Source organism: Ilyonectria robusta (genome assembly GCF_021365365.1).
Source record: "Ilyonectria robusta strain PMI_751 chromosome Unknown BGZ61scaffold_3, whole genome shotgun sequence".
Taxonomy (NCBI): domain Eukaryota; kingdom Fungi; phylum Ascomycota; class Sordariomycetes; order Hypocreales; family Nectriaceae; genus Ilyonectria; species Ilyonectria robusta.
This window is the reverse complement of record NW_025764437.1, coordinates 513089-539852: the sequence shown is the minus strand read 5'-3', so window position 1 is coordinate 539852 and position 26764 is coordinate 513089. Positions and strand designations below refer to the sequence as shown.

Sequence of the window (26764 nt, the reverse complement as noted above, 5' to 3'; positions counted from 1 at the left end):
AACCCAGTGTCGGACTGTCTAACAACGGGATCTGGCAAGGTTTCCTACTATTTCTAACGTGCCGTTATCCTTCCCCAATAGTCCCCTTCTCGAATGTCACTGAATTCCTCTCAATAACCTTATGCCCCTTTTCCAAAAACCTTGTTCTCAGCTCTATGATATTTAATGATCCTCTCGCCAGGTTGACAGATCAGGTCAATCTGCAGCTCACCAAATACCCACGACCAAGAACAAACACACTACCAAATCAATATGCCAATGCCACGACTCTTGTTCAGCACCACCCGTACTCTTCTTCAGCCTGAAACCCGCCGCAACAACCAACCGAGTACCAATCAAAGCTACACCAAAAACTTGCAGCGCGATCTCAGGATGCAGAATGCGGGACACACTACTTGGGATTCATATGTGCGGACGGCAACGCTGATGTGCGCGAGTAACAATACTCTTTGTTAAATTGATGATATTTGTTTGGCAACTGGCCCTTCAATGTCTCGAGTCATTTGTGAACATTGAAATGATGGACTATCTACTTTTCTCTATATTTTGGTACATGGTCGTCGTCGTCTAGTACAAAGACAGGAGTTATGTTACAGTTGTTTACAGAGTTTTCCCGTACGTTGTCTCTCGTCGCATCGTGTGGCGACATTAGTACAAACCAACGGGTCAATTACATGATGAGTCGTGATTGATACAGCCAGCACCACGAATGTCCGCCAATGGACCAACATATGTGATACTCCTGGCTCCGATGCAAACCTCACTGAGCCGTTCGAGGCAGGAGTTGCAGTCCATAAGGCTCGAGTTGCTCGTTAGTTAGCTTGCTGGGAGACTTGACAAACGGATCCTCGCCCTTCATCGTCTTGGGGAACGCTATGACATCTCGCACCGTAGGCGTGTCCGTCATGAGCGCCACCAGCCTGTCAAAGCCCAGGGCGAAGCCGGCATGCGGAGGGCAGCCGGATCGTAGCGCCTCGAACAGGTGCGCAAAGTCCCCGATGCGCTTGTCCGCCATCTTGAGAATGTCGCGCATGATGAAGTCTTGCAGGTCAGCAATGTGGATACGCTCGCTTCCGCCGCCGACCTCGACGCCGTTCAGGACGAGGTCGTACGCTGCGCTCTTGGCCTGCAGGGGTTCGGTGAAGAGTAGTTCTAGGTCGGCCTTGGAGAAGGGAGCTGTGAAGGGGTGGTGAGACGCGGCGATTCCAGCGGCGCCCTCCTGACCAGGCTCTCCCTCCTCGGTCGGTTTGAACATGGGGAATTCGGTCACCCAGACGAACTGTAACGACCCGGGCTCTCCCATCTTGGGTTTGGCCATGTACCCAGCCTCGACGAGTGCCTTCCACAGGGCGATGCGAATATCGCCAATCTTGGTTGATCCCGAGCAGTACTGACCAACAGGCTTTTCTCGGGCCTGGAAGACGACGAGGTCTCCATCCTTGATCTCTTTTCCTTCAGAGACTAAATCCAACACATTCTGGTATTCGAACCCGACAGATGAAAAGCCGCTCATGGGCTTACTCGTGTCGCAAATAAGAACCTGGGGCTTTCCGTCCGGGTTTTCACCTAATGCGGTTGGTAAGTCGTCCATAAACTTCATGACAAACTTTCGCGCCTCTGTGGGGGAGCAGCCGTCCAGCTGGAATGTAAACGCCTCAACTAGAGGGTCGTCCATGTGAGTGATCATGCTCACAAACTGCTGGTAGGGACCAAGGTCCGGGATAGCATGAATCTAGTCGCTGTTAGTGATTGGGGTTGGTCGAAGCCAACGGAACTTACTTTGTTTGGGATGCGCAGGTCTGGCTTGTCGCTTCCATAGTCTCGGATGCAGTCCTGGAACTTGAGTGTCGTGAATTGATGCGCATCAAGCTCGTCAGGCGTTCGAGAGCTATTGGGGATTTCAGACACGACCGGAATCCGCTCCCCCCGGATGTCCTTGTAGCTATGCGCCGGCCTCAACGCCTCAATCGCAGCCAAGATGATGTCGTTTACGTCCTGCCTAACCCTAGGCGCACCAGCAAACGCCCACTCCATATCGAGCTGCGTGAACTCGGGCTGTCGGTCCGCACGCGAGTTCTCGTCGCGGAAGCAACGGGCCCATTGCATGTACCGCGAGACTCCTCCCGCCATCAGGACCTGCTTGTACTGCTGGGGGCTCTGGACCAGCGCATAGGCCATGCCACGCTGGCGCATCGGGACCAGGAACTCCCGCGCGCCTTCGGGAGTCGACTTGAAGAGCGCCGGTGTCTCGATGTCGGTGAAGCCCTTCTTCAGCAGGCTCTGCGTCAGCTCGCCCTTCAGCCATGAGCGGAACTTAAGGCGGGCCTGCAGCTCGGGGTGAAAGCGGATTTGGTAGTGGCGCTTCGTCGGTGGGAACTGCACTTCGGGGGTGACGATGAGGTTCTGGGGGACAGTGTTGAGGGCTCGAATGTCTTTGAGGTAGACGGTTGATTTGGAGGATGCCTCGTTGAGAGCTTCCCGGCTGGTGTCGGCGGGTTTTTGTTGGATATCGACCAGCACGGGGCTGTTGGCGGGAACCTGGCGGAAGATGGAGTGGGCAGCGGCGTCATTGCCAGCATCTGAGCAGATCTGGATCACATCCCCCGAGGCAGTGGTGAGGTCGGCAAAGGAAAGGCTCTTGGAGACGTTCCTCCTCTTTCCCAGGAAGCCGACTCGCCTGCCGTCTTTTCCGTCTTCAAGAGGTATATCCGCGTTGTTATCTAGCCACATGTATGAGACGCCGTCGAACAAGGAGTTTCGCTGGACTCAAAGGATCATACATACACTTATCCCATGCACCCAAGAGCTGTTCCTTCTTAGAAGCACGAGCAAGAGAGCTCTGGGCAAAGCTCCTTGTGAGGCATTGCCGGGCCCGTAGCGATGTCAGGGAGCCCGTACAAGCGCCGCGACGCAGCGAAAGGCTACAGCGACCTAAGGGAAGCACCATGACCAAAGAGCAAGACTCAAAGGGTCGGCAATGGGAGCAATTGACTCATGATGGAGGTGAGCTCCTGGTGGGCCGACGCCGAAGAAGGTGGGCTGCCGCTGGGTGAGGTTCAGCCGAAGAATTGCCCGCGGGAACCCCACTACGCGCCAGGCTTTAAAATCTAGAACTGCGGCTCGCGTTTTTCTCTTTTCTCTTTTTCTCTTCATGACCCTTCACAATTCAAATAAACGTGAGTACAGCTCCCACCCCGTGCCAACGGCGCCGTCCCCCGACATTGTTGCTAACTCTGCCTCTCCAGATGATGAGAACCGCGTGCCTAATATGATGCGGTGCCACCTCTCCAGACCTCGAAACCCTCTCCTTTGGGAGCTCAAGCGGTTCCGGGGCGAGGGGAGATTGGCACCATGAAATGGGCGTTCGACACACCGACCTTGTTATAAGCATCGGACGCGTTGGGAAAAAGCTCTGACTTATTATGAATGTGAAGAGGATTCGATATTTTGTCCAGAGGTCTGGTCCGTGAACAAGCATGGACGTTGGTGCCTTGCTTGGGAGATCTGACACTCGAGATGGGACGAACGGCCAGGTAAGTATTTTGATATTTCAGCGTTGCATGTTTCCACTTAATTACCTGCCACAATTCCGGAACAATTGAATCGAACCCTCTGTTTCCGCAACTTAATGTCCCATCAATCCCATCGTGCCGTGTCGCTTGTCCTGTTTCGCATCGTCGTCGCACCTAAACCGTCCCGGCCAAATAAAGGGATTGGGATTTGCGAGCCACCGTAGCAGACGTGCCCAGCCCAAATGTCGTGACACGTGAACTCTACGCAAACAACACTTGGCAGTGTCAGTGTCCCTGGCTGCCTCCTTGAAGCCCAATGAGAACGTCACCAGTGCGTCCCCCGTCAGCCTATCTGTAGATGGCATCCATTGCACCCAATGCAGCCCAAGTTGATGCTCACATTCATCCGGACTGGGCTCTGGCCGAGGATGCCCGTGGAGCGCACTTCGTCAGCGGCTCTTCAGCGCTCCGCCGCCCACACGGGGTGGTTGAGGTGCCCGGAGTCCTCAGCGCTAGACGTGCTAGGCTCACAGCTGTCTCCAGGTCCAGTTAGTGACGACATCCACGCCCCCTAGCCCGACGGTCCCTGGAATTACAGTGGCAGGTCGCCCGCCGGGCCCGACGTGCCTGTTAGCCCGGTACGCGTGCAACCACCGTCCCAGCCACCAAGTTTCCGCCGAGAGACAAGTCATTCCCCAAGTATCCCCCAATCCCAACGCCTCCGAACTTTCCAGCGCGTCCCCCACTAAAACCCACTAAAAGTCCACTGCCCGACCAGCCTCCAGCACTCTCCCCAGCCCGTACCACACACCCCTTGTCGACTGTCTTGTCCTGCCACGCTCGCATCTCCCCACGCCCCCCCCCCAAATCGTCCACGTCCCCCCCCCCGGCGTGGATGCGGACCTCTCTCGCTCTGCGTGTGTGCGAGTTGTGCGCTGGCGACCTGAACGACGACGACGACGCCATCGACAATCGACGAGCTCCCCAGCTTGCTCCCGCCCCCGCAACATCTCCTCCTCCGTCTCCCTCTCCCGGACCGCCGGTTCCCTCTCCGCATCGTCACTGCCGGCCCCGTCCATCCCGCGGCCTCCGTGCTCTCGCTCGCTGCTTTCGTCCCCCCGTCCGGCGCCGTCGCCCAGCTTGCCTCCAGCTGGCACCATGTCGAGCTCCTTCGAGAAGTCCGTCAAGGGCGCGACCAAGATCAAGGTGCGTGCGCCCGCCTGTGCCGTCATGATGGCTCTGCATCTGCCTCACGCCGCGAGCTTCCCCCAGCTAACACTCGAGCTCTCGCTCCCGTTGCCCAGAATGCTCCGCCCAAGACGAAATACATCGAACACATCCTCGTCGCCACTCACTCCGGCGAGGCAGGCATCGGCGAGGTCTTCCGCGCCCTGCAGAACCGTCTGCGCGACTCAACATGGACCGTCGTCTTCAAGAGCCTCATCACCGTCCACCTCATGATCCGCGAGGGCTCACCAGACGTCACGCTCGCCTTCCTCTCCACCCACCGCAACCTGCTCGCCATCAGCAACTTCACCGACGGTACGTTACGTCTCGCCCAGATAAACCCCTCGTCGTCACCCCACGAGTCGAGCCGAGACGGCAAAGCTGCTGGACATTGTAATTGACCCTCGTGCAGCCCAGATTCAAGGACGGAATATCCGGCATTATGCCCAATATCTCACCGAACGAGCGCGAGCATACCGAGATACCAAGACCGACTGGGTCCGCGCCCCCGAGTCAAGACTCGAGAAGATGTCGGTTGAGAAGGGCCTATTGCGCGAGACAGAAGTGGTACAGCATCAGCTTTCAGCCCTGCTCAAGTGTGATGTAAGTCTACACCACGAGACATGAGATGGACATGACCACGTCCAAGGAATGGGCATGGCGGGCTACAGGGACTAATATATCGACCAGGTTATGGAGAATGAGCCCGAGAACGAAATCACAATCACCGTCTTCCGATTACTGGTCCTAGACCTTCTAGCTCTGTTCCAAGTGCTGAACCAAGGGTTGATTTCTATCTTAGGTTTGTCTTCGCCGGCCACATGTCTCAGCCCGGTCCCCAGCTGACCCCTCCACTCCAGGTCACTTCTTCGAAATGTCCAAGGTCGACGCCGAGCGCGCAATGGCCGTCTACCGAACCTTTACCCGCCAAACCGACCAGGTCGTCCAGTATCTCGGCGTGGCGAGGCAGTATGAGCACCACACGCGGGTCGAGGTCCCCAAGCTCAAGCACGCGCCCGTCAACCTGGGCAAGCAGCTCGAGGAGTATCTCGGCGACCCCGACTTCGAGGTCCATCGGAGGCAGTACCTGGCCGAGCAGGATGTCAAGAAGACGGGCGGCTCCAGCTCCGGCTCCAAGATGTTCACGTCAAGCAAGAAGAAGGACTCCGACTTCCCCGAGCCAGCCTCCAACAATCCCTTTCCCTCTGCCGGCCCAAGCAAGGCTCCCGAGACGAAGCCCCAGGCCAACAAGGGACCTGACCCGGACCTCATCGACTTCTTCGACTCGATTGAGCAGAACCAGACGACGCTCCAGGTCAACCCTCAGCAGCCGCAGCAGCAGCAGATGAACGCAGCCGCTTTCCAGACTCAACCCACCGGCATGACGTTCCAGTCCAACGGCTTCGCGCCGCAGCCCACAGGATTCGCGACCAACAGCCCCTTCCAGGCGCAGCCCACCGTGTTCGTGCAACAACCACAGACACAGCCCCTGCAATTGCTCCCCGACTTCACCGGCGCCGGCTTCGGAGGCTTCACGCAGCAGAGCTTCCAGCCCAGCTCCCTCGCGCCCATCCCGCAAGACTCGGTGGCGAGCTTCCCGACGGCCGGGGCACAGCCTATGCAGAACGGCCAGCCTCAGGGCCTCATGCCCATGGCCACGGGCAGCACCAACCCGTTCCGCCAGTCGATGCTCATGGCCCAGCAGACCGGCATGCCAACCACGTCGATGCCCTCGTCCGCCTCAACGCCGGCCCTCAGCACCAACCCCAACCGCCAATCCACGAACCCCTTCGCCCGCTCTCCGCAGCAGAACAACCCGGTGCCCTTCCAGCAACTCCAACAGCAACCCCCGATGCCCCAGCTCCCTCAACAGCAACAAGCTCCTCCCGCCGCCGCTCCTCTCGTCCCCGCCCAGACCGGAACGAACCCCTTCGCCCGGCAAGCGACCCAAGCGCCGCCCCCGATGCCGGATCAACGGCCGCAGACCGCCGGAGCCGCCCTCATCTCGCAGCCCACCGGCACCAACCCCTTCCGCCACGGCGCCTTTGTCAACCACAACACCGGCGCCGGCTGGCAGCACAACCAGGCGCCTATTGGCGGCGGCCTCGACCAGCTCGAGACCGTACCTGTATTCCCCCGACCCGCCCAGCAGACGCCCTGGCAGCAATAAGAATCGGGTCCCATGTCGCCTCACGCGGCCTCTCCTTCTCCCTCCACCCCCCTTCACCATCTGTACCTCCTCTCTGGGCTTCCAACCCCCCTCCCCATACCACCCGCTCCCCTTGGAGCCCGTTCTTTCTATTTTGTACCTCCTTTCCGCATTGTCAGCGAGGCGTTTCTGGGGATGAGATCGAAAACGGGATCGCAAAAAGGCCGGACGAAGGTCGACATTGCGTGGGACGGCACACTCGCAAGCATTTCGAAGACGGCATCGCCCGCATCCATTTTTACCTTACCTACGGCTCTACGAAAGCTGGCAGCAGTGCCCCGTTCCCAATCTGCACGTCTTTTTTACCTCCCTCCGTTTTGCTTCCAGCTCTTTTCTGTCTCGTGGTGATTTTCTTGGTCTAGTCTAGCAACACTTCCAAAAAAAATCATGGTTTTATTAAATATCCTTGCTTTTTAGCGATTAACGCTTTTTAATCTGCTTCATCTTGTACCCGTGTCCGTGGTATCGTTTGCCCTGTTTAATCCCTGTGTCTATACCGAGTTCTTCGCGGTGCTTGTACATCCGAGACTCCCCCCTTTTATTTCATCCTGAACGCCGTGGCTATGCCCAATGAAAACATATAGAAAATACAAAATCCTGAAGAAATTATCACTCTTGCAACCTGCGGATGTATTAGAACGGGTCGTCGAGATCCATCTTGCCACCGCCAGCCGCAGCCGTCGCCGTGGGGACCCCCTTTTCCGCCTGTTCGTCGCAGATGAAGACACCCAGACCAGAAAAGGCCTCGAACAAGACACGCGTAAGGTACTCGTCTGGGTTATAGCCACCAGCGCGGAACTCGGTCTTGGTGCGTGCCGACTCGACCCACTCGTTGGTGTAGCTCCCCAGCTTCTCCGGAGCCACGTCGATCCTGTCCGGGGCCACGACGAGGCCGCCATAGGGGTCGTAGGGCTTGTCGTCCACCACAGCGACCTTCTTCTCGCGCAGGCCGCGGATGGACAAGCCTCCAGCCGCAGCGGTGGCCGAGTCCATGAGGGTGTCGCGCTTCTGTTGGCCGCGCTTCTTGAGCATGATCTTGTCCATGGCCTCGGTGGCGCGGCCCATCTCGGCGTTCTGCAGCGAGTCTAGCATCTCCTCGCGGAAGCGCAGGGCGTTGACCTTTTCGTCGGCGTCGGCCTGGCGCTCCAGTTGGCGGCGCTGGCGGGCGGCGTCCTGCTCGGCGGCGATGCGGCGCTGGCGCGTCTCGTCCGACTCGCGCGCCAGGCGGCGGTTGCGCTCAATGTCGGCCTTGTGCTTGGCCTCCCACTCGACCAGCTGCGACTCGGCCTTGCGGCGGGCGTCGTCGGGGCCATTGACCAGGTCGTCGGTTAGACACTCGACCATGTACAGGTAGTCGTTGAAGGAATCCAGCGTCTCAAAGTCCTCCTCGACCTTGTTGAAGACGGCAGCGACGCGGCGACGAATATCGACCTCACGCTCGACGCTGAGGTCGGCGAAGAAGGCGGATTTGAAGCCGCGCAGACGCAGCGTCTTGTGGCAGCCGGCGTAGGGGCACTGGTTCGGCCCGTCCTTGAAGATGCGCTCGACGCACGTCTTGCACATGCGGTGGTAGCACTCCGGGTTGATGCGGAACTCCATGTCGCGGTTGAAGTAGCGCGTCGTCTTGCACACGGGGCACGTTTCGTCCTGGTCGAGCGGCGCAGGGGCGGAGGCGGCGGCGGCGATGCCCGACGAGTGCCGCACGGAGATGGCGCTGCCTCCGAGACGAGACATGTTTGGATGATTCCGCAGTGGGTTTCGTCGGGGCGGGTGGGTTGGAGCTTCTGAGGGCGGGTTTGCGGGTGAGGGAGGTGCAGTGAGGAATGCGGTTGGTGTTGGTAATGCAGATATTCAATGGCGGTTTAGGCGCGGCTGAGATAACAGGGAGCTGGGCGCCCTGCAAAGCTCCCTATTGGCCGCAGCTTCCGGGCCATTGACCCGCTCTCCGGCTGCCCCTCCATCCCAATCTATCAGCCTTCTCATCACTGCTTCCACCGTCTTCTCCAGGCTTTCCTAAGCACCAACACCACACATACAACTTCACCATGGCCGACAAAGGTACGTTTGCGCTGCGATTTGATTACGGCACTACGGATCAGCTCTCGGTGCAGCTAGCAGCGGAATCTATTTGCTAACATCCGCCACTCCTGCTACAGAGACCACCCCCGCTGAGGACGCCGCCGCCCGCGCCCAGGAGGCCCAGGAGCAGGCTGCGCTGCCGTACAAGTGGACGCAGACCATCGCCGACCTCAGCGTCACCTTTACCGTCCCCGGAAACCTCAAGTCGAGGGATCTCGTCATCGCCATCAAGAAGCAGACCCTCTCTGCGGGTGTCAAGGGCCAGGATCCCGTCATCTCTGTACGGAAGCACAGTCCTCTTCCATCGACACCAGGGAGACACAGCTCTCTTGAGTCTGGCGTCTCCCGGTCTCTCCCTGCGGCATGATCCATGGCGACTAACATGTGTCTTTCAGGGCGACCTCCCCCACACCATCCTCGTCGACGACTCTACGTGGACCCTGACCACCAACCCCGACAACACCAAGACGGTCGAGATCCAACTCGACAAGGTCAACAAGATGGAGTGGTGGGCGCACGTTGTTACCAGCGCCCCCAAGATCGACGTCACCAAGATCCAGCCCGATTCCTCCAAGCTGTCCGACCTTGACGGCGAGACTCGCGGCATGGTCGAGAAGATGATGTTCGACCAGCAGCAGAAGGAGCGCGGCCTGCCCACCTCAGACGAGCAGAGCCGTGCCGACATCCTCAAGAAGTTCCAGGATCAGCATCCCGAGATGGACTTTAGCAAGGCCAAGATCAGCTAGAAGGGATATATATGTACGACATCCTAGCATGGCAAACCAAGTAAAATAACCAAAATGGGGTTCAGCGTTGCTTCCGGGTCAAATTTCTTCGTTTCATCGTTGCATTTGAAGTGACTGGTGCTTTCATCTTGATTCCAGTGCCACCGCTGCTCTCTCCAAAAAGGCATTAAAGTCCTTGACCTGCTGAAGCAGGCCGCCCGTCGCGCTGGCCGAGCTGACTTGGTCCGAGATTTGGGGCACGAGCAGTTCGAGGTTCGCCAGCTCCGCTCGCTTCTGTTCTGCGCGTGAGAGCTCTGGTGCATCTCGTCCTCGTTCGATGGCGAGATCCACATCGTGCATCGTAGTTGATGTACTCAGGAAATGCTGTACCATTGTTAGTCGGCACTTTTTAAGCGTGCTTAAGCTCCATACCTTGGACTCTTTTGTCTCTGCCTCGTGCTTGATTCGGACAGCATCCATTCGGAGGGCGACCTGCTCCCTTTCTCCCTTGAGCCGTATTATTTCATCTCGCAGGGCGAGCTTCTCCCTCTGGGCTAGGCGAACCCGTTTTCGCAGGGAGTGCCAGTCATTAAGATAAATTGCCTACCCATGTCAGCTTGCGCGTGCAAATACAAGGATGAAGATACTCACATGCTGCAACAACCGCGATTTCAGCTCTTCTCTGTAGGCCTCAATCGCCCGCATCTTGATCCGGCACTCCTTCTTCTTCGCCTTGTCCTCTGTAGAGCCAATTGCCTCTTCCAACTGTCCCAGCGTAGATTTGATGACTTCCATGCAGACCTGGGAAAACACGTCTACGACGGTCTCCCCGCGAGTTGTAAACGGCACCTCGGACTGGAGGGGGTCTTCGGCATCTTCACCGTCTGCCTGGTTCTTAACATTGACAAATCGCTGCACCGTGACCGCAATTGTCGCGTCGCCACCTTCGCCGCTCGTGCGCGCAGGTTTGCGAGTTGCTTTGGGCTTGGGCGACTGCTTCCCCTTTGACTTGGGTGTAGACTTCTTGGGTTCTCTCCCTTTTGGTTTCGCTTTCGGTTTCGGGGCTGGTTGCTTCTGCGTCGCTGGGCTCTTGGGTTTTCGTCCGCGTAGTCGTTTCGGTGCTGGCTGTTCCTCGTCGGCCTCTTCGAAAACGCCTGATCCCAATTCTGGAGATTGGGACGGCATGCTTCTCCTGGGGCGTTTCCTGCCAAGTGCCTTTGCCGCCTCGGCTTCGTTGATCTCCTCCGCTTCCACCTCCTCTGGCTCAGCTTCTGGCTCAGCTTCTAGTTCTGCCTCTGGTTCCGCTTCTGGCTCTTCCTCCGGCTCTTCCTCTGTAGCTTCGTCGTCAGCTACAGGTTCCTCGTCCAGTTGGGTCGTCTCGGCGGGTTCTTCCTGTATTGCCTGCTCCTCTTCGGCAGATATAGAGCCTGACATTTCAGCGTCTGCTGGACCCTGATCTGCTGCTCGTGTCCGGGACAATTCATCCACATCCTCGCTCTCCATCAATCGTGACCTCTTCCGGAAGCTTCCTGTTGACCGGACCGATGCCGCTGCGTCGCTTCGCCGCACCTTGCGCGCCAATGGCGACGACGAAGGCGGCCCGGCACCATCCGTGCTCATAGCATCGTGGAGTCTTGCGCTCGATAAAAGCGCGCTGCTCACTGGAACACTACGCATCCTTATACTACCACGCGCATCCTGGGGGGTCTCTTCAATCTCGTCCACAGAACCTCGAGCTATACGTCTCGCTACCGGTGAGCGGTAAGCGGCAGGGTCGGGTAGGGATTCCATCGTATCATCCTCGTCTTCTGGTTGCATTTGAGGTAGTGTGGGGGATTCGATCACGCTGGATGCATGCGCTTCTGGCTCCTCTTCGACGCCAGGGACACTCTGCCCTTGCTCCTGCGCTCCATTCTGCTGTGTATGTTCCAAGGCCGCGGGCGGCGGTACGACAGATTCCTTAGACGTGTCGGGTAGATCGTAGGGGTCCTTGGGTCCGCTTCGAATCGACCGACCCGAGCTGGCGGGAGCGTTTGAGGGCGGGAACTCGTCGCGGTCGAGCCTCTTCCTCTTTGCAGAGGTATTTGGTGTGCGGCGCGCCGACGAAACTGGAGCAGGTGCGGGATCAGAGGTGGCAATGTTAAGGCCGGCGATGTCGAGGTGGAACGAATCGTCTCCGAGGTTGACGCGCCTATTTAAATTAGCATGGGCTATGGTAGAATCTACCTCAGGATTAGGAAGACGTACTGCGCGCCACGAAGCCGCTCGTTGAGCAGCTCTGCACGACGCTCTCGACCTGCGGGATTCGTTAGCAACATGGCGACAGCTCGAAGCTCTGCGGGGACCTGCCTGTAGCCATTCTCAACAACTGAGAGGCGGGTGCCTCGAATCGCGCATGCGTGAAGCTGCAGTCTGCGCCAAATGTGTATATTTTCCCGCACGATTGGTGTGTTGCGCGGCGAAAGCGCTTGGCCGTGGTGTTGTAAGATGGACGTTGCGCTGTTGATGACGCGTGGGGGTTGAGACGCGTTGTAGGTTCGCGGGGCACACCGCAGCGTACTTAAACCCAAGGATGCCCCGTTGTACCACCAGCACAATTTACCAACTCTGACACCGTGCATCACGGATGAAATAAATGAGTTTCCAGTGCATCAATTAATTCGTGCCCTTCTTATTGCTTCTATTTATCCCAATGTTATTAATCCCGTGACGCCACGTTCTATGAAGAGATGTCTTGTACAATGGCCACGTTCCCTGGGCCGGGTATCATGAGCTAGTAATATCCTCCTTTTAATTCCCATCCGTACAGATCCAAATTTGACAATCTCTTCATGATTCCATTACTCGTACAGTGCATCATGTCTGCGTTGCAATGACGGTCATTCAACTTTATGACAAGGGTGGTGTTGATGAGTGGGCCTCTAAATGGGCCTCTAAACCTTTGGAACCCATTTTATCAATTTCTGGTCAAACTCGTGGCTGTTCCATAGTCAGTACCCTTCCAAGTTCTATATTTGTGCGCACTTACTCGTGGAATTTTGTGTTTGTCAAGGCCTTCTGACCATACTCTGACGCAAGCATCTCTTTGTAGCGAAACGGGATCTTGGCTGGGACACCCTCAAAGGTGGTGTCTCGCAGGGGGAATAAGTAAGTATCCTATCACGTAAGTCTTAGCGGATGCTCTGGGTTTGGGACGATATGAAATGGAAACGCACTCTATACTCATGGCCGTGCTTGTCGTAGAGCATGCCCTCGCCCTCCTCATGCTCCAGGTTGTATCTCGCAGCCGTGATATCGATGAACAGGCCAGTGTCCAAGTCAATCCACCTAGCATCAATGACATTGAGGACATCGTCTTGCCCTCGGTACTTGAAGTAGGGGTTGATCTCAAGCTGGAAGAAGCGGCCCTTCGTCATGTCACCGTACTTGTAGTAGTAGATGGTCATGTTGTGGTACGCCGCGAGAAAGTACATGTCCGCCTCAGTCACCTGAACATCGGCGTCAAGGTCCCAAGGCATGACCTGCGTGCGGTTCAAGGTTAGCAAAACGAGAAACCGAATGTTGGAGAGGAGAGCTTGCCTCCTTGCCCCACCACCAGCCCAGGAGAGTGCCGTGCATTAACCAGGTCTGGACTCCGAGATCTCGGAAGGTGGAGAGGTAGGTCTGGATGAGGACTCGAATGGCATCTCGCTGGGCAGCTTCTGGGAGAGGACCCTTTGTGAACCTTGCGTCATAATGCGCTTGTTGTCTTGAGGGCAGGTTAGCAGATGTTCACCATTGTCTATACCTAGGGCCTAGGCGTGAGGGTTATAATAAGACATACCTGGATTCCTCTACACCATAGTTGTCAGCTGAAATTCTTTGAGAAGTAAGGGGACTAGCTAGGACGAGGACATGGGGATAGAGGTGACGAGATAAGGAAGGCATCGAAGAAGTAATATCCAAACTGAGAAAAATAGATGTGTGTAGACTTACTAAAGTACTTGGGCTCTGGGAAATGCGGCGCCTCGCCGATGCCTCTTGTGGCGAGCCGTTCAACGGGCTCGGTAGATCCGGCGTTCTTGGCAGAGAGCTCCTTGAGGGCGGCAGCACTGGCAAAAGCCAGCCAGACGGCCGTCGCAAAGACGGATGAGACCTTCATGATTGAAACGCGAGAGTCCCCGGAGATGCCGTGCAGGGCGGATGATCAATTGGATCGGCAGAGGAGGAGGGATGCCGTCGAGATGGTCGCCTTCCAGACAATCGCAAGGACGCAATTGCGCTGCGATGCGATTCGATCTGCAGTGGATCCAGGGGTTCACAGTTGAGTACGTCACTCCGCTCAGCACTAGCTGGTTCAGCAACGTCCCGCAAGGGAGCAAGGTGAGTGTCCTGACCGGTCGAGGAGCCGAGTTGAGAAGCGACGAAAAGAATTATGGGAGAGACGAGTTAATGGGCCAGTGGCAACCTGTGTGTGCAGTCGAGGCGTCGTCAGAGAAGCAAGTGTTGCATCCGTCTATCTAACAGGCGTATTTAATCACGGCGATGCTGTGGATTGTATTTAAGTCCCGGTCGAGACGGACCCCTGACAGTCGACACGACAGTGCCGCGTCACCCGGCGGGAACCCATCGGAATGGCCGTCAACGAGTCACGCTCGGTTCAGTGGGGACTCGCGGCTTCCTTTAAGTATACTTCCAAGACGTTGAAAATGAAGGCATCGCCAGTTTGGGTTGTCAAGGTCGCATATCGTGTGCAAGAGTGCATCTCGTATTGCTGCAGCTGTTGCGGCAGTTCGTCGGTAGTACCAACTCAATACGAAGGATACGAAGGATACGAAGGATACGAAGGAGAGCTGATCATGTCCGCGGACCAAGTGGTTGCTCAAACCCCCACAATCCGGTACAGGTCAATTAAGTTACTCGAGCTCATACAGTACAATCTTCCAAGCCCCGATGCGATGGACCATTTAATTTTCCTTGATGTCATCAACAAGACGAGAAAAGGCAGAAAAATGCACCCTCATTTTAATGACTCGGCCCAACAAGGCCGCCCAACGAAGCCACTTGCGGTAACTTACAGCGGCCACTCGACTCAACACCAGCCACAGTCTCCACTTCCCCAGCCGGGACAAAATCGGGCTACTGTACGATCCTCCGAAATGCCACTCATTACTCGTCCCACGTGTGGCGCAGCAGCATGCCTGTGGCTTCCGCAGGGGCTTACGGAGTACGACTGACGCAAGCTCCCCCCAGCTTGGCTAGGTTGCACCTTCTCCTCATCACCCTCGTCGTCCTCCTACTCCTCCATCGCGCCGCTGCCTGGCCAGCGCTACTTTGCTCCTCGTTCCATCTCAATCCCTCTCTTCGCTTCCTCACTTTGCTTCTGGCGTTGAAATCCCAGCCCCCGCACACTGGCTCCTGTTGCTCGAATCGCGCGCCTCTGGCAGGTCCCTGCAGGCTACACCTGGCCTCGTCTGTAACCAACACCAACAACCAGCTCGAACTTCGAGCTCCCCGCCAGTCATCATGGGCGCGTGGAACGTGAGTCCCCTTACGAACGATGGCCATGTACAATGTCTCTTGTTGCTGACACCATGTCCAGGTCTTCCGCATTCTGGGCGACTTGTCCCACATGCTCTCCAAGTGCATCCTCATCTTCGCCATCCATCGCAACCGCAGCGCCGAGGGTGTCTCGCTCATCACTCAGATCCTCTATGCCCTTGTCTTCTGCACGCGCTACCTCGACATCTTCAGCGAGAAGTCAGCATGGAACTTCATCTTCAAGATCTTCTACATCCTCTCCTCATTCTACATTCTCGGTGTCATGCAATGGGTCGTCCCTCGCTCACGCGAGCGTGAGATTTCCTGGAAGATTGGTGCCTTTATTCTCGGGGGCTCCTTTGCCATATCGCCTTTCGTCATGATGATCTTCGAGAGCACTGGGTGGGGGTTCCGCGTTGTGAGTCCCGTCCCCTTCATATAGTTCAGCGCTCTTGATTTGGAAGACATGCTAACTATCTTCAGTGGATGTGGGACTTCTCTCAAATCCTCGAATCCATCTGCGTCCTTCCCCAGCTACTCCTCCTTAGGCAGACGACTGTTCCGACCGTCATCGATTCGTTCTATCTCCTCACCCTAGGCTCCTACCGAGCCTTCTACTGTATCAACTGGTTCCTCCGAGAGTTCGACGTCCGCAAGCCCAATACCGTCTCCGTTATCTTTGGCATTATCCAGACGGCTCTATACATTGACTTTGCTTGGGTATACTACACTCGTCAGCGCGTCAAGCTCCGAGGCGGTGGTGTTGTTGATGCCGATGATATGCGCCGTGGATGGCTCCTGCGCCGCATCTTTGGCAAGCGTGTGGAATTTGCCGAAGAGGACGAAGAGAACACCCCTGGCCTCCACGGCCATGATGAAAGCGATACTCGACGCGGTGGCGCCCGGCCCAAGTGGGGTGCTCGTGGCATCTCCGTCAGCGCCGATGACGGCGTCCTGGAGGCCGAGCAATCCCACCGAGATGATGACGATCTGGACGGTGGCGTCGACCCGGATGCCAAGATGCATGATCCGGATGAGCTAGCGAGAGCTCTAGACGATGATGACGAGGAGACGCCCCTGCGTCCCGACAACTCCCAGGGCAGCGGCCCCAGCGGCATCCGAGCCGGCGAGGAATGGCGCGACTAGACGGCTAGTTGGGCGTTTGTCAGTGTTCTAACGGGTGTCTTCGCAGGTATCTGGTAGCAGGGATTGGAATTTGCTGGGTTTTTATTGTTTCTGGAGCCGCAACTATTTTGGGCGGTGGCTAGGTCGTATGTCGGAATCACGGACGGTGCAACATAGAAGGGACGCATCGAGCCATGGCATGTCGCGAGCATGTCGATTTGATGGAGCTCCACTGTCGGTTATTTCCTTGTCTCTTCCAACTCTGTAAACATAGCGCGAATCTTTTCATGACAATCTACAACATGAAATCCATCACATCTACAGCGACATAAAGTTAACCATGTCCCATATCACGTCAAAGAGCAACTTTAAAAAGATCAATAGGCTTGCCTAAGGGGGTTATGGGTTATCATTCCGCAACATGCGTGCGCAACAAGGCCGACTGTTCCCTCAACCAGGGTATGCCAGCTCCTACTTAAATTCTCCCAACACTAACGCTTTTCACATCTGTACATTGAATTGCCCTCTGGGCAGCCTCCCCATCAAACCTGATCGGAGACTCTCATGACTCTGGTATATGTCGACATCGACCCAGCAGCATCCAAAAAGCCGCGATGAACTCCTATAAGAAATAACTGGCAGAATAGATGAAAAGGATACATGAAATAAGAAGGCATAATCAAACATTAAAGTAAACATAAGCTCATTGGACGAATCGCTTCTCAAACTCTTTGTATAGTTTGGGGCTGATTTCGTCGCTGCTCATGCCCTCGACTTCGACGAGAACGCCCTTCTTGGCATAGTGGTTGAGGACTGGCTCGCTCGTTTCCTGGAACTTCTGGAAGCGGGTACGGTAGATTTCCTCGGAGTCGTCGGCCCGCTGGATGAGGGGCTCCCCAGTGACGTCGTCGCGGCCGGGGACACGCGGGGCGTTGAAGGAGGTGTTGTAGACACGACCTGACGGCTCGTGGACCCAGCGACCAGCGATGCGCTTCATGATGACGGAGAGCGGAGTCTTGATGGACACAACTAGGTTGATTGGGACGATCTTGTCGAGAGTACCGGCCTGGGGGGCGGTACGGGGGAAACCATCGAGGATGAAGGAGGCAGCGGGGTCGTCGGAAACGCGGGGCGGGGTGTGCTCGTCGAAGTGGAAGGGAGAGGCGACAAGGGTATCAATTTGAGGTGGGCGGTACGAGTGTTCGAAGGAGGTGGCCTCGGAAGCAAGGGTCATGACGCTTGGAGGTCCTTGACCTTTGAGCCAACCACGAGTGAAAAGTTCGTTGGAGATGAGGCGGAGCATGAGGTCGTCGGCGACAAGGCCACCCGACTTCATTGTGCTCTCGACCTTGATACCTGCAGAGCACGGTGGTTAGCGACGGAGAGGCCGGAAGGCGGGGAGCTGGAAGGGAAGAGTCGGAGTCGAGGATACTCACCGAGAGGGGTCCTGTTCTTGACATTGTGTCGCAGGAGATCGCCAGTGCTGATGGTGTTGAGTTGAGGAAAGCGATTGAGCAGGCGCTCGCTCTGCGTTCCTTTGCCCACGCCGGGTGCGCCAAAGAGGATAACCCTTGCAGCCTTGTTCAATCTCATTCTAGGCGACCGCAGAAACTAGGCCGTCGATTGCACAATTGCACGCGCCACGAGAATTTCGAGAGAGGGGGTCGTGGACGTTCGAGCTTCGTGGTGTGGTGTCGGTATCAGAGAGTGGTCCGAGGGGAGCGGGCGCGGCCGGAGGTAACAATTCCAACGGCTGGAGTGTTGAGACAAGCAGGGGTGTGCGTCTGTCAGTGGAACGCAATAGCGGACCGGATGGAGGGGCGCAATTTCAGCAGAAGAAGAAGGCCATAATCTCAAGTGACGCTGATGCAAGGAAGAAGTACAGGAAACCCAAGGATGGATATAACACAGCAGAGAAAGAGGTGTGATGGAAGAAGAAGAAGAGGAACAAGGTGGAGGGTGGAAGGTAGAAGGATAGCGGGGGTACCGGAGGAACGGTGTTGAGATGGAAGCCAGCGAATGGGCGAATGAGCGGCCGGGGAATGTGTGTTGAGGGCACCGTTCCTTCCCTGCCGCAAGGAAGCAAGGAAGCCACCACCCACCACCGCGGAAAACGCGTGCACTGGCCAGCGCCAAGCCAAAGACCCGTGGCAGGTCCGTGGCCCGGGCCCGGGCTACTGTTCTCCAGGGTGGGCAGGGGCCACCCGCCATGCACCTTCCCCCAGGATTGTCGCCCGTCTCCAGCCTCTCACGTCGCTGCCTTTTCTCACTGCAACGCACATTACCACATTGCTCTTGGTTCCTGCGCGAAACAGTACGTACCGAATGCCGCCGGGCCCCGAACCCCCGGAGGATCTCGGGGGCACATGTGAGACAAGACCTGGGGAAAAGGCGTAAAGTCCCCAAACTCCGTCCGGGGAAATAGACACGCCGAAGGTAGGCGGACCTGGGGAAATGGAGAGGGGGCATTATTAATAGGATTAGCGGTACTTAACTAGGCATCGATGCAGAGTATCGGAAACAAGTCCACTTCAGTTCCCCTCCATCTTGCTTACGTCTTCCACCAGTCGCATGCTTAGTGAGCATGGGAGTGGAAGTCCCGGTATCAAAGTCCACCAGCCGTAAATCCGTTCCCCGATCCATCCCATCCATTCACCCGTTCTCATCTTACTGGCCGCGAACCTGCATTAATGCTGCGACCCTATCACCACCCGGGCCTATCGCAGGCATTCCATACGCCAGAATGGAAACACGGCCAGTTGACAGCGGCAGCTTGCGCACGCCTCTCGGACGAGGGGCATTCGCCACCTGGCATGTGGACGAGAGGGCGGCACCGGTTGAAGCAGCAGCCACAGCAGGTAATATTTGGCTTTCAGATGTTCAAAGGTGCCCAGGAATGTCTAAATACGTCTTGGTGTGCTTTTGTATTGCACGCCTCGTTGACCAGCTTCTTCTTTGTTCGGGATATCTCCATGCACCTACTCTGCACGTTAGGGATACTATGCAGCCTCGTCTTTGGCTAGGTACCCATCATCAACTCCCGCCCATCCCCATAGCCCGCAGTCCACTATTCTTTCGTTTCTCACCTGCACACAAGGCGTCTCACCTATGCAGGAGCTCGTCGAGGTCTGGATCAATCTCAGCCCCAAAACAACAGACACATCTGCAGAGTCCCTGCCGATAAGAGACTACAGTGCGACGTGTAAAAACATCAAGCCCAAGGGGTTCTGGTAACGAGCAATAGAAATATTCTGAAGGGTTGGGTTTGTACCGCATCTATTAATGTGGCCTCGCCGACCATAATTTGATCATCAGTGTCAGTGGATTATCCATTTCGCCAATCCCCAACTTGAGGACTCTCATACGCGGATGCAGTCGCGAAGTTTAAGGTTCACGAAATTATCCACCTTGTATCTGCTCAAGAGCTGATGGTTGGCAGCTTGGTGTAAGAAATGTGCCCGTGTGGTACAACGATCAGCTTGTGTACAATACATCTGATGATTCCCAAAACTTCAGGAGGTAGATACGCTGAGCATCTCTAAAAAATTTCCTGCTGTGCTTCATGGAATACTTTCTTTCGATTCGTTAGCCATGTGAAGTGCACAGAGCCGAACCCCGGTCAAGCTCAACGGCACTCACCAGCAAAGTCGCTTGAAGTCACTGTGGGCAAGATCTAAGTATTGCAAAGAATTCTTGGAGCAATAAGCTCTGACTGTATGTCCAGCGCTTTCAAGGTAGAATGCGATGAAAACTGAGGATAGTGCATGAAGAAGGTTAAAGGCTGATATTTTCTGGATGTGAAGGTATCTATTGAGACGGTTTCGCAAACTCGAGATAAAATATCAACAAATTGTGCATTCATCATCTCATGTTGAATTATTTCCAGTTCTCCTTGATGACATCCACAATCACTCCATGGTCCTCCTCCTGCTTTAATCCACTGACAATAACTGTGGCCACAACACCTTCAAAACCCTTGACGCGAATAGGGACACCGCCCCCGGCGATTGCATACTCGCTCCTATTCTCAGGCCCAATAGCGAACAGTGAATAGAATTTCTCATGGTCGCCCTCGAACATACAGTTCATATACCATGAGCTGCGCCCGAATCTCATGATAGTGTTTCTCTTACGCCGCACCCAGCTCTCGTTCTCAAGTACTGTGCCTGGGCCAGTAGCACTTTGGAAGATGATGTGGGAATTGGCGTGAGCGATAGAGATGATAGCCGGTTGCTCTTTAGCATAGGGCATGAGGCGAGCGAGGAGTAAGTTCCCCAGCACGATGGCATCCTCGGTAGTGAACGATTCTAGGGTAAAGGAGTCTCCACTAAGTTTGAGCTCGTTGACCTACATAGCCAAGTGAGGTTAGTGATGAGGATCGTCAAAATTTCAATGATGTGAAAGAATGCTTACATCGGAAGACGGGAGAGGGATCGGCAATGGATCCCCTGGCTTCTGGAATGCATCCTGCACCTTGGATAAGGCCGCAGTAATCGAGGTTTGGCGTGTGAGAACAGTTTGACTCATTTTAAGTATAATTTCAAGTGGATTCTTGAGAAATAGCAGTGGAAGCAAGATACGGCTACGACCCGACGCGGCCTTGCGAGTCCTTTTATCTCTCCCAGACCAAGTGGTGGATACATGCCCACGTTTGGTTGCCGCCTACCCCCGCATAACGGACGTCTTTTCCCCGCTACAGGGCGGATCCCTCAACCATAAATATGATGGATATCTAGCCTCTCTGGAGATAGTCTTGATGTGCTTCCAATCGGATATCTGCCCCGGATCCAAAGAGCGAGCAGATACAATCTGAAATCCGAACGGCCGATGTTCACCCGCAATGACTCCATTTTTCAGAACTGACTGACCTGTTAAATTCAGGTCTGACGTCTGGTTTCTGACCCCAGTCCTAGTGCAGTGCGAACTCTTACTCGATACGGAATCGCTCGTTCGGCAGTGTACCGAAGTTACCGACTTGCGGTATTTGAGGCCTCTACCATACACTGAACGACTCTTCCAGCCTTTTGAGGCAAAAGATGAAGAGGAAAGACGTGTCCTTTATAGACAAACTTACTTGTAAGCCACGTTGTTTCTGTTGAGTTGGATACCTCCGCTCTTGTTGAGATATCCTGGCTTACTTGAGGCACAGTTTTCTGCAGAATTTGACATTATGACAGGTTGCAAGTGGAAATTTAGAGACGGGTTATCATCTTAGTCCATTAAAATAGGTGGTACTGCTCGTCATTATCTCGCCGTGTTCATTTATTATGGCAGTGAAGCTCATGAGTGAAGGGAGAAAAGAGGTCATCACATGGAAGACTAAGCTCACCAAGAAGACACCCATTTTCACCTACCATAAGATACGAAGTGGGGCAGATTTAATGGCAATGCAACTGACGACGATACTTTGCTCAAGCGTGCGAGGGCTCCATGCTCTGAGACTCAGTATCATGCCAGTACTTTGTGTTTAGCTCTATTCCTAATTCCAACAAGCAGGTATCACCTGAGGGTTCGAAGAAGGGGCTGTTGGATATTTCGAAACAAGTGCATCATGCCTCAGTTGCTGGTCTGTCGGCTGGCCTCAGATTGATCACGCAGCTAAGTTTATACCAAGGCATCGGCTGCACAGTCAAATGCGCGAGGCGAGGATTGTTCGCACCGAGGGATGGACATACATTACGCAATTCGTGCAGGTTATAAAGTAACACAATTCACACACATATTCTGAGCTTCTGTTTCTGCCATTTGGTCGTTAACAGCCCAACCCTGACCAACCCCTCAGTAAATAGGCGTTATTGAAATTTTGCAATTGTAAGTACTGAGCCTTGCAAGTTAGGCACTCAAACCCCATGAAGACACGAGTTTCCTATCTGCACCGTCATCGTAGTAATAACTAGTACAAAATATGCAAAATATCCTTACTGTAATTTTAAACTGCCATTCTTGAAAAGGAATAATCCGAGGAGATCATATATTACGTATGCAGTAGACGCGAGCCAGTCTTATTTCGGGTGTCACTCACCAAGTCCCTTAAAGAAGGGGAGAAAAGAGAAAAGAGAAAAGATGAAAATTATATTGTACATCGGTTCCACGTAGTTAGGTGCCGTTATTGCGCCACGTGGTGATGAGAGTGCACAGCTCACATTCGGTTCTCGCAGATGCACATTCGGCAACCAAACCGGACCAAAGGGAACACCGGTCAGGTGGAGAAAATAAGCAGAAGATCGTCCGGTTTTGAAAGGGTTGATATCACTGATCAGTTAAGGGGTGGTGGCCAAGCACTGAGAAAAGACGACAGAGTAAAAGATCATCAGGTAAGAGTAATGGGGCGCAAATATCGCCTCTGAGGGTGGGAGATGGATCTGATTGGAAACGTGTCCAATCTCAAATGCAGCAATTTCCATAATAGTCTCAAGGTATAGAAGTCTCGCTTGTCACTTCTCCGCACATGAGTTTCTTGGCTATCTCTTCCCCGCCTTGAATTATCGTCAAAAAAGGCTGAGATAGACAGCCAAGCATAGGCGCCAAGCGCCAAGCGCCGCCGCATAACGAAAATCAGCGTATTAGAATAAAGGCTGGCAGCATTATTTACCCGCCGTTGCAATGCCACTCTCCCATCCCATCAAAATAAGGCTCGGCACCTAGGCCAGTGTGACGTCGTTACGAGCATGAGCGCGTGACATGGCGTTGGCCAAGCCTTGGTTGTCTGATGAGAAATGAATTTGTAAGACACAAGACACACTCTACGTTGCAATCATATCTTCCACGACGCATAAGGCCAAGAAGCTAAAGCAATACTCGGCTAGTAAATATGACGATATTTTGCTTGGTGTTTTCCATTCGTCTTGCTTGGAAGTCTATTTGTTGATACTTACATGCTTTGGGTCAAAGCCAAGATGGGCCACGTTGTTGCCACGTTCGTGACCATTTACCTCGGATCTTAGAATCTACATCCTCTCATCCGGGCGTACGATGACGGCCGCATATCTAATAGTTTGATATGGTATCCAATTATACTCGCCTCCCACTCAGCGAGTGTGATGGCTGAGAACCTTGGCATGCGGGGAGAGATTGAGAGAAGATGAGCCCCGGACGATCTCACCAAACGGAGCAATAAGTGGGCACATAACAAGCTTTTGCGCCTTGGGTTCTCCAGAACCTCCCCAGAAACCATGGAAGCGTGTTGGATCACCGCAACGGTGAGGTGGGTGGCTTGCGTGGAAGCGGCTGCCCTGACTTGACGGTTGATGATGCCAAGAATCTAGAGCCGGAGCTTTCTCCATTCTATCTTCTTGGTCGAGTTCGGGGATCCGGAGGTATGAATGAATGGGGGTAAACAGAAAAAGGGGATTTCTGATTGATTTGCTTTGGTGCCTTCTGTAGCGGTCAATGATCTACCCTTCCTCTCGCTCATAAATACCCTGCGTCCACGCAGTATTGTCCCACCACAGCTACCACTTTCCTTTTGGTACTTTTCCAAAGCACATCCCTGCCTCTTTTTTTTTCACCTCAAAGTCTGACGCAAGTTTCAAGATATGAGCGATAACATCTCTCAAAATCCCCCCGGGAGTGGGATTCCAGAGAAGTCCTCTGGGTCCAAGGCCTCCGACTCCGAGTCTTGCAAGGTTGAGGGCTTGGAAGAAGCGCCGGGCAACGATGCTGAGTTCGTCGACAAGGCGACCGAGCGTGCGGTCGTGAGGAAACTAGACTACCGCATCATTCCCATGGTGATGTGGGTCTATCTCATGAACATGATGGATCGAGGTGCGTTTTTCTTCTATTGCTTCCCTATGTGGATCCGACTCAGACGCGGGTTACCCATGTTCGTTTATTTCACTCCGTTATACCGAACTAACGTCCTTTCTCACATAGTCAACATTGGAAATGCGCGTCTGTTCGGCCTAGAGGAAGACTTGAACCTGAAAGGATCGCAATTCCAGCTTTCGGTTTCGGTCCTCTTCATCACCTACTGTGTAAGCATCAAGTCGTGTTATTATATGCCTTCCTCTGAACACAGAGCTGACCACAAGAGCCACACAATAGCTTTTCGAAGCTCCGTCCAATATGATCATTAAGCGTCTCCAGCCCGCCCGATATCTTGCTGGCTTGACCCTCGCTTGGGGTATCGTCGCGACGTTCAGTGCCTTTGTTAACAACCTGGGATCTCTCATCGCCTGTCGTCTACTGCTTGGCCTCTGCGAAGCTGGCTTCTTTCCTGGCGTCGTGCTGTACCTGTCCATGTTCTACAGCCGCCGCAGCCTAGCCTTGCGGATCGCATACTTCTACTCAACTGCAGCCCTCTCAGGGGTCGCTGGCGGTCTCGTGGCGTATGGGATCAGCTTCATGGATGGCTACGCAGGATGGCGTGCTTGGAGATGGATTATTCTCATCAACGGCCTCCCCACCATTGTGACAGGCGTGGTGATTGTCTTTGTCCTACCGAACAGTCCGGAGACGGCGAAGTTTCTTTCTGACGAAGACAAGAGAAACTTGCTCCGGATCCACGAGTCGCAGGTTGGCAAGGCGCCTAACCTTCGTGAAATGGACATGGCAGACGTCAAAGACGGCATGAGGGATTGGACCACCTGGGCATACTGCTTCGCCCTGTTCCCAACATTGACCATGCTGTACTCGTTCGTCGTCTTCCTTCCTACCATCATTCACCAGCTCGGGACGTGGACCTCTGCTGAGGTGCAGGCAATGACTGTCCCCGTGTACGCCGTGGGCGCAATTGTCTACCTCATATGCGCACGCGTCAGCGATGTCACTCAGCTACGGGGCCCCTTTGTGATGGGCGGTATCATTTCGTCCATCGTTGGGTACGGCATGCTCATTGCAAACAAGGGATCTGGAGTCTCGTATACTGGCTGCTGCTTCGTAGCCATTGGAATATTCGTCTCTTCAGGCATCTCGTTCGCTTGGGTTCCGACCAACAATCCTCGCTACGGCAAGCGAGCCTTCTCGACGGGCATGCACCTCACCATTGGCAACTCGTCGGGCGTCGCCTCGCCGTTTCTCTTCGCCAAGCAGTACGAGCCTACTTTCCGGCCCGGTTACGCGGCGAGCATGGGCATGCTTGCCTTTTCCCTCACTCTAAACATAATTTTGCACCTGCACTTCCGCAGACAGAACAAGTTGCGTGATGAGGGGAAACAGGACTATTTGATGGAGGGCAAGACGCAGCTCGAGATTGAAGCCATGGGCGAGAGGAGTCCCAGGTTCCGGTTTGCCATTTGATTGGGATGAAGTGTCTTTTTCCTTTTAATGGATGAGATACTTCTGATGGTTTTATATGGCTGAATCAGTTCTCATCGCGGGGACTATTGAGTGTCTCGGGTATCACGACCTACTTCAAGTTGCTGGGAGTACCGCTTATTATTTTCTACCCAACCATGAAAGAAGCGCTAGGCTCACTCTATGATCAGTAATTATATGTACGGACAACTACACTTTCATAGAGCGCACGCTCCTTAGCTATCAACACACTTGGTTACCTAGAGGCTTCACCTGCTAACCAATACCAGACCGTGACAGACATATATTCAACCTAAAAAGCCTTATATCAAGCCGAACACGCCCTCTTACCGAAGTGACCATGGTCGAATTTCCCAGCGAACCCAGCAACACTAATCGCTGACTCAATAGGCATACTAGCAGTGATATTTAGGCTCACTTTTGACAAACCAACTAGGCTAAGACGTTCACTCTTGTCGGACCTCGGCCATCACCGGTTGCGCATGTTGTTGGAAGCTTCTCCACTCCAGTGGGGCTAGGAAGGACGGACATTGGAGATAAGGACCTGTCCCCCGCCCTTATGCGAACAGTTTTCCACTAGGACCAAGGCGTCTGGTGGCATTATTTATGTTGAAGACTGTTGAAGACTGACCGTAATTTGGAAAACTGCTTGGCCCAGTTCAGGCTCGGAAGGAGTATGAGTGCCATGTAATGCACAAACCCGATAATTCGAGAATGAATGGCATTGGAGTTAGATTCCACGCCACGGGGTTTTCGCGAAAGCAACCACATAACACCAAGCCTGCTTAAAATGTGCGTTTCCGTGATTCCAAGTTCAGGTATTCACTCATTTCTCACCGCAAGCCGTGAGCAACGCAGACGTCGAGAAATCTACCGAACCCAACTCGTCGCAACTGGCTTAAACGTGGCCAGAATGCACTGGGTAGAAACCACCCGGATTGAAACCACTGGTTTCATCGCTTAGACACGCCGCATTTGCCCAATGGTTTCCGCAAATAGGAAGCATCGGATTCGGAGTGCTGCCCTATCGGCTCCATCGCATCACGGCATTGCGTCACTTAAGCGTTCCTTTGTCAGTGACGCAGATGGGTGCGTAAAAGTGGCTCTGGTTC

At 54.6% G+C, this 26764-nt stretch overlaps 10 protein-coding genes across 10 annotated transcripts; 4 read left to right on the top strand and 6 right to left on the bottom strand.

Annotated features, from left to right (window-relative positions):
- Window positions 1–760: 760 nt before the first annotated feature.
- Window positions 761–2947, bottom strand: BGZ61DRAFT_490381 (tRNA synthetases class II-domain-containing protein; the record flags this gene model as incomplete). The annotated part of the gene is made up of 3 exons (XM_046250329.1): window positions 761–1732; window positions 1780–2720; window positions 2785–2947. The coding sequence occupies 3 exons, from the start codon at window positions 2945–2947 to the stop codon at window positions 761–763; spliced, it is 2076 nt and encodes a 691-aa protein (XP_046109197.1).
- A 1723-nt stretch (window positions 2948–4670) lies between these two features.
- On the top strand, window positions 4671–6909 carry BGZ61DRAFT_343136 (ANTH domain-containing protein; the record flags this gene model as incomplete). The annotated part of the gene is made up of 5 exons (XM_046239565.1): window positions 4671–4718; window positions 4817–5054; window positions 5152–5342; window positions 5430–5541; window positions 5600–6909. The coding sequence occupies 5 exons, from the start codon at window positions 4671–4673 to the stop codon at window positions 6907–6909; spliced, it is 1899 nt and encodes a 632-aa protein (XP_046109196.1).
- A 672-nt stretch (window positions 6910–7581) lies between these two features.
- On the bottom strand, window positions 7582–8682 carry BGZ61DRAFT_473145 (CDK-activating kinase assembly factor MAT1-domain-containing protein; the record flags this gene model as incomplete). The annotated part of the gene is made up of 1 exon (XM_046248423.1): window positions 7582–8682. One exon carries the CDS (start codon window positions 8680–8682, stop codon window positions 7582–7584), a length of 1101 nt encoding a protein of 366 aa, XP_046109195.1.
- Window positions 8683–8993: 311 nt separating this feature from the next.
- Window positions 8994–9773, top strand: BGZ61DRAFT_490378 (HSP20-like chaperone; the record flags this gene model as incomplete). Its single annotated transcript, XM_046250328.1, has 3 exons — window positions 8994–9006; window positions 9105–9307; window positions 9423–9773. 3 exons carry the CDS (start codon window positions 8994–8996, stop codon window positions 9771–9773), a joined length of 567 nt encoding a protein of 188 aa, XP_046109194.1.
- Window positions 9654–12230, bottom strand: BGZ61DRAFT_124215 (uncharacterized protein). Its single transcript, XM_046237064.1, has 5 exons — window positions 12102–12230; window positions 12000–12048; window positions 10404–11943; window positions 10185–10355; window positions 9654–10136 (listed from the first exon to the last, which is right to left on the bottom strand). Exons 1-5 carry the CDS (start codon window positions 12109–12111, stop codon window positions 9897–9899), a joined length of 2010 nt encoding a protein of 669 aa, XP_046109193.1. The 5' UTR covers window positions 12112–12230; the 3' UTR covers window positions 9654–9896.
- A 168-nt stretch (window positions 12231–12398) lies between these two features.
- BGZ61DRAFT_442499 (mannosylphosphorylation protein) lies at window positions 12399–14267 on the bottom strand. The gene is made up of 6 exons (XM_046244742.1): window positions 13728–14267; window positions 13576–13585; window positions 13332–13500; window positions 12968–13273; window positions 12781–12908; window positions 12399–12731 (listed from the first exon to the last, which is right to left on the bottom strand). Exons 1-6 carry the CDS (start codon window positions 13891–13893, stop codon window positions 12686–12688), a joined length of 825 nt encoding a protein of 274 aa, XP_046109192.1. The 5' UTR covers window positions 13894–14267; the 3' UTR covers window positions 12399–12685.
- A 722-nt stretch (window positions 14268–14989) lies between these two features.
- Window positions 14990–16764, top strand: BGZ61DRAFT_124160 (ER lumen protein retaining receptor-domain-containing protein). The gene is made up of 3 exons (XM_046237063.1): window positions 14990–15272; window positions 15334–15690; window positions 15756–16764. Exons 1-3 carry the CDS (start codon window positions 15258–15260, stop codon window positions 16416–16418), a joined length of 1035 nt encoding a protein of 344 aa, XP_046109191.1. The 5' UTR covers window positions 14990–15257; the 3' UTR covers window positions 16419–16764.
- A 336-nt stretch (window positions 16765–17100) lies between these two features.
- BGZ61DRAFT_343317 (P-loop containing nucleoside triphosphate hydrolase protein) lies at window positions 17101–17990 on the bottom strand (the record flags this gene model as incomplete). Its single annotated transcript, XM_046239585.1, has 2 exons — window positions 17101–17753; window positions 17834–17990. 2 exons carry the CDS (start codon window positions 17988–17990, stop codon window positions 17101–17103), a joined length of 810 nt encoding a protein of 269 aa, XP_046109190.1.
- Window positions 17991–20179: 2189 nt separating this feature from the next.
- BGZ61DRAFT_503125 (uncharacterized protein) lies at window positions 20180–20992 on the bottom strand. The gene is made up of 2 exons (XM_046251760.1): window positions 20811–20992; window positions 20180–20744 (listed from the first exon to the last, which is right to left on the bottom strand). Exons 1-2 carry the CDS (start codon window positions 20922–20924, stop codon window positions 20274–20276), a joined length of 585 nt encoding a protein of 194 aa, XP_046109189.1. The 5' UTR covers window positions 20925–20992; the 3' UTR covers window positions 20180–20273.
- Window positions 20993–23932: 2940 nt separating this feature from the next.
- BGZ61DRAFT_527750 (major facilitator superfamily domain-containing protein) lies at window positions 23933–25634 on the top strand (the record flags this gene model as incomplete). Its single annotated transcript, XM_046253158.1, has 3 exons — window positions 23933–24161; window positions 24270–24370; window positions 24441–25634. 3 exons carry the CDS (start codon window positions 23933–23935, stop codon window positions 25632–25634), a joined length of 1524 nt encoding a protein of 507 aa, XP_046109188.1.
- Window positions 25635–26764: the final 1130 nt, after the last annotated feature.

What these genes read in the sequence shown, in the direction of transcription:
- BGZ61DRAFT_124215 (XM_046237064.1), bottom strand. An exon ending in AATCGCGGTTGTTGCAGCAT is followed by an intron (nt 10,356 to 10,403) that starts GTGAGTATCTTC and finishes TGACATGGGTAG; the next exon opens with GCAATTTATCTTAATGACTG. An exon ending in CAGAGACAAAAGAGTCCAAG is followed by an intron (nt 10,137 to 10,184) that starts GTATGGAGCTTA and finishes ACAATGGTACAG; the next exon opens with CATTTCCTGAGTACATCAAC.
- BGZ61DRAFT_503125 (XM_046251760.1), bottom strand. Translation starts at nt 20,924, where the DNA reads ATGAGTCAAACTGTTCTCACACGCCAAACCTCGATTACTGCGGCCTTA. An exon ending in TCCCTCTCCCGTCTTCCGAT is followed by an intron (nt 20,745 to 20,810) that starts GTAAGCATTCTT and finishes TTGGCTATGTAG; the next exon opens with GTCAACGAGCTCAAACTTAG.
- BGZ61DRAFT_442499 (XM_046244742.1), bottom strand. Translation starts at nt 13,893, where the DNA reads ATGAAGGTCTCATCCGTCTTTGCGACGGCCGTCTGGCTGGCTTTTGCC. An exon ending in GCTGGTGGTGGGGCAAGGAG is followed by an intron (nt 13,274 to 13,331) that starts GCAAGCTCTCCT and finishes AACCGCACGCAG; the next exon opens with GTCATGCCTTGGGACCTTGA. An exon ending in ACAAACACAAAATTCCACGA is followed by an intron (nt 12,732 to 12,780) that starts GTAAGTGCGCAC and finishes ACTATGGAACAG; the next exon opens with CCACGAGTTTGACCAGAAAT.
- BGZ61DRAFT_124160 (XM_046237063.1), top strand. An exon ending in CTGGGTGGGGGTTCCGCGTT is followed by an intron (nt 15,691 to 15,755) that starts GTGAGTCCCGTC and finishes AACTATCTTCAG; the next exon opens with TGGATGTGGGACTTCTCTCA.